The sequence below is a fragment of the Herpailurus yagouaroundi genome, unplaced genomic scaffold (assembly GCF_014898765.1).
Source record: "Herpailurus yagouaroundi ecotype Mexico unplaced genomic scaffold, PumYag 28, whole genome shotgun sequence".
NCBI classification, from domain to species: domain Eukaryota; kingdom Metazoa; phylum Chordata; class Mammalia; order Carnivora; family Felidae; genus Herpailurus; species Herpailurus yagouaroundi.
Genome location: NW_024412376.1, coordinates 135,441,800 through 135,445,904, shown reverse-complemented (window position 1 = coordinate 135,445,904; position 4,105 = coordinate 135,441,800). Strand labels below are relative to the sequence as shown.

At 40.3% G+C, this 4,105-nt stretch overlaps 1 protein-coding gene across 1 annotated transcript; it reads left to right on the top strand.

Annotated features, from left to right (window-relative positions):
- The first annotated feature begins 2,523 nt into the window (after window positions 1-2,523).
- Window positions 2,524-3,307, top strand: LOC121036797 (small nuclear ribonucleoprotein G-like). Its single transcript, XM_040485422.1, has one exon. The coding sequence runs from the start codon at window positions 2,606-2,608 to the stop codon at window positions 2,792-2,794; it is 189 nt and encodes a 62-aa protein (XP_040341356.1). The 5' UTR covers window positions 2,524-2,605; the 3' UTR covers window positions 2,795-3,307.
- The last annotated feature ends 798 nt before the right edge of the window (window positions 3,308-4,105 follow it).

The window sequence follows — 4,105 nt, the reverse complement described above, 5'->3', positions numbered from 1 at the left end:
GCTAAGAATACATGGTACTAAAGACTACCCTCCCCTGGGACACCTGGCTGGTCAGTGGAGCATGGGACTCTTGATCATAAGGTCATGAATTCAAGCCCCACATTGGGTGTAGAGATCACTTAAAAAAAAAAAAAAAAGATTACCCTCCCACATCCCATTCTGTGTTTGAGGAAGCATCAGCTTTTGGAGTCTATCCCTCCCCCATTGGGTCTAGTGAGAGGTACTAGTTGAGAAAATTCGCACTACCACCACCATTTCCCCCTCTCTCACATAAGAGAAGACAGAAACAATAAAAGTTGTATTTTGGAGGGAATACAGTATTCTAAAGAGAGGGTATTATCTCTCCTTACATTGTGAGGGAGGGTAGAGAATTTCCTCCTTCCTCAAGACCAGGAAGGGAGTTACCAAAAGAATCATTCAAAAAGTACAGGTGTTTGAACCCTCTGAACATGCTTCAATACATGCTTCAATAAGTTGAGAATCAGTGATTGCCTCTGGTCTAAAACTTGCTAAGCCAGTCACCTGATACTGCTAGGGAATAGAAGAAGAGACATGAGGGGCACCTGAGTGGTTCAGTTGGTTGAGCATCTGACTCTTGGTATTGGCTCAGGTCGTGATCTCACGGTTGTGAGATGGGCCCCACATTGGAATAGAGCCTGCTTGGGATTCTCTCACTCCCTCTCTCTCTGCCCCGCACCTACTTGCACTCTCTCTCAAAATAAATAAGCAAATAAACATTAAAAAAAAAAAAAAAAGGAAAAAGATACATGAGAGGGGTGCCTGGCTGGCTCAGTCAGTAGAACATGCATGTCTTGATCTCAAGGTCATGAGTTCAAGTCCCACATAGGGCATAGAGTTTACTTAAAAATAAATACTAAATAAAAGTTTTAAAATTTAAAAAAAGACATGAGAAAGTGGGTAAAGCTGAGAGAAGGGAGTGTCAGCTGAGTAATGGGGCAGTGTGTATTTCTACTGTTCAGAATGGCAAGTTTCTCAAGAGTCAAGTTTTACCACATGGTATAGCAGGGCCCTAGACAACTGCCCCATCACCACACCTGTACAAATGCACATGCAATGCATACCCACACAAGCTATGTATTATCTCCAGCTCAAGCAATCTAAAGAAATTCAATTCCAAATTCTGAGGAGAGAAAAACCAATTAGCCCAGCATAATCTACTCCTGGTCCAATTGACTAGGGACTGAAGAGCAATATTATGTGTGAGCAAACTCTTGGAGCAGGAGGCATGGGCAAGCTCACTTAAAGAAAAGGAGGGGTGCCTGGATGGCTCAGTTCATTAAGCGTCCAATTCTTGATTTTGACTCAGGTCATGATCTTACAGTTTGTGGGATTGAGCCTCAAGTCGGTCTCTGCACTGACAGTATGGAGGCTGCCTAGAATTCTTTCTCTCTCTGTCTCTTTCTGCCCCTCCCCCAGGCTCCCTTTCTCCCTCTCAAAAATAAACTTAGGGCACCTGGGTGGCTCAGTTGGTTGGGCATCTGACTCCAGCTCAGGTCATGAAGTTGCTTCCGTGAGTTCGAGCCCCACGTCAGGCTCTGTGCTGACAGCTCAGAGCCTGGAGCTTGCTTTGGATTCTGTGTCCCCTCTGTCTCTCTACCCCTCCCCTGCTTGCTCGCTCTCTCAAAACTAAATAAAGATTTAAAAAAAAAACCTTTTAAAAAAAAATAAACATGGGGCGCCTGGGTGGCGCAGTCGGTTAAGCGTCCGACTTCAGCCAGGTCACGATCTCGCGGTCCGTGAGTTCGAGCCCCGCGTCAGGCTCTGGGCTGATGGCTCAGAGCCTTGAGCCTGTTTCCGATTCTGTGTGTCTCCCTCTCTCTCTGCCCCTCCCCCGTTCATGCTCTGTCTCTCTCTGTCCCAAAAATAAATAAACATTGAAAAAAATAAATAAAAAAAAATAAACTTAAAAACAAAAAAGAAGTGGATAGGTGGAAGTTAAGTGAGAGACATCACAGCATAGTTATCTGCAACCAATATTTTGATGATAACACCAAAGTAGGGAAACTGACCCATTGTAAGAGAAGACATGTTCCATTTCCTGACCAAATCTTCCATTTTGAGGTAAAAATCTCAGGAAAAATGTCATTGTCCTATGATATTGAATAATGTTTAATATAAAATTTAATTGCCATTATGACATGACTATAGTTGGCAAAAGTGGTTACATATTTTATCTCCCATTAAATTATTTACGGAATATCCTTAAAAACAAACAAACAAAAAAACTCAAGAACAAAATGAGAAAGTACTCATTTGGAGTAACTGTAATTTTAAGTTAATTATTATGTACCTAACTTCTAGGCAAAATGTTTTTTTGGCCCAGAAGATGGTTCCGAATATACGAGTAGTCCTCACTATCAACAATATCAAATCCCTATCAAGCACTTATAGAAGGTCAGGTCCTTATGCTGAGACTTGAATTGCATCATGGTTCAGTTCAAATAAACTGAGTGCCTCCTGAAAGCAAATCACTGTGTGCTGGTGCTGGGATAACTGGGAATCCATATTAAAAACCTAGGTAGGGAGCGTGAAGGACTCCACAAATTCTGTTTGGAGGCATCTTTGAGCTCGCCGAGTAAGCATCATGAGCAAAGCTCACCCTCCCGAGTTGAAAAAATTTATGGACAAGAAATTATCATTGAAATTAAATGGTGGCAGATATGTCCAAGGAATATTGCGGGGGTTCGATCCCTTTATGCATCTTGTGATAGATGAACGTGTGGAGATGGCTACTAGTGGGCAACAGAACAATATTGGAATGGTGGTAATTTGAGGAAATAGTATCATCATGTTAGAAGCCTTGGAACGAGTATAAACAATAGGTGTGTTCACCAGGAGAAACCAACTGCTTCCACGTGTCCCCTTCATAGCACCAGTTTTACTACAATATAAAAATCAGGTCATGCATTTTCATAGTGAACTTTTTTGTTAAATAAACTTTTTTAATAGTCAAAAAATGCTTTCTCAGACATTCCAAACATGGAAAATTGAATGTTAGCTTTCACTATAGTTTTTTCTAACACAAACTGTTCCTGGTTGAGACTGATTTATTCCAAAGCTTTTATGCATTAATATTGAAGAATCTGATTAAATGTGAAGCATGGCTAGGATGGCCTTTTTTCATCTTTTAATGGAAAGATAAAGAACCTGCAAACCTGAGCAGATTTCTTCTGAAACATTAACTGTAATTTTCAAAACTCTTGTAGTAGTTTTGATGTACTCTTGACTTTTCCAAGTACATCTATATTCCAAGTATACTGCAATTGAAGTAAAACACAGGAAGTAACGATATAGTTGTTTATTTTGAACATAAACAGGGAAGATTTTTTGAATACAAGAATAGAAATAGAACTCTAAAGAAAAACAAAAAAAATAAAAATTAAAAAAAATATAAAAAAAATTAAAACCTAGGTAGGGGCGCTTGGGTGGCTCAGTCGGTTGAGCATCCGATTTTGGCTCATGATCTCCCGGTTTGTGGATTTGAGCCTCACATTGGGCTCTGTGCTGACAGCTCAGAGCTTGGAACCTGCTTCAGATTCTGTGTCTCCTTCTCTCTCTGCCCTTCCCCCACTTGCTTTCTATCTCTCTCTTTCAAAAATAAATAAATGTTAAAAAAAATCTAACTATACAATTTGAATTTTTACATATGTGAACACTCACATAACTGCCACCCAGAGCAAGATATAAAATATTTCCAAAAGACTCTCTCATTCCTCTTTCCACTCAGTACTTGGAGGAAGGCCTTTAAAAAGAAAATTACAGCCAAATAAATCCCTGGGGAATGTAAAAAAAAAAAAAAAAATAGGGAAAGGAGAGCACAGTTAGCTAGTCTGAGGCTAAGAAGTGGCCTGAGGCTTAACAGCAGAAGAGCTTGTTTCTATAATAACTTAAAAATGTTTTAATAGAAAAATTGCTATCCACGAAGTTTATTGTAAGTGGTTTAAAATGTTAAGGGTCAGGGTTGCCTGGGTGGCTCTGTCAGTTAAGTATCCAACTTCAGCTCAGGTCATGATCTCGAGGCTTGTGAGTTGGAGCCCCACACCAGGTTCCCTGCTGTTAGCACAGAGCCTGCTTCAGATCTTGT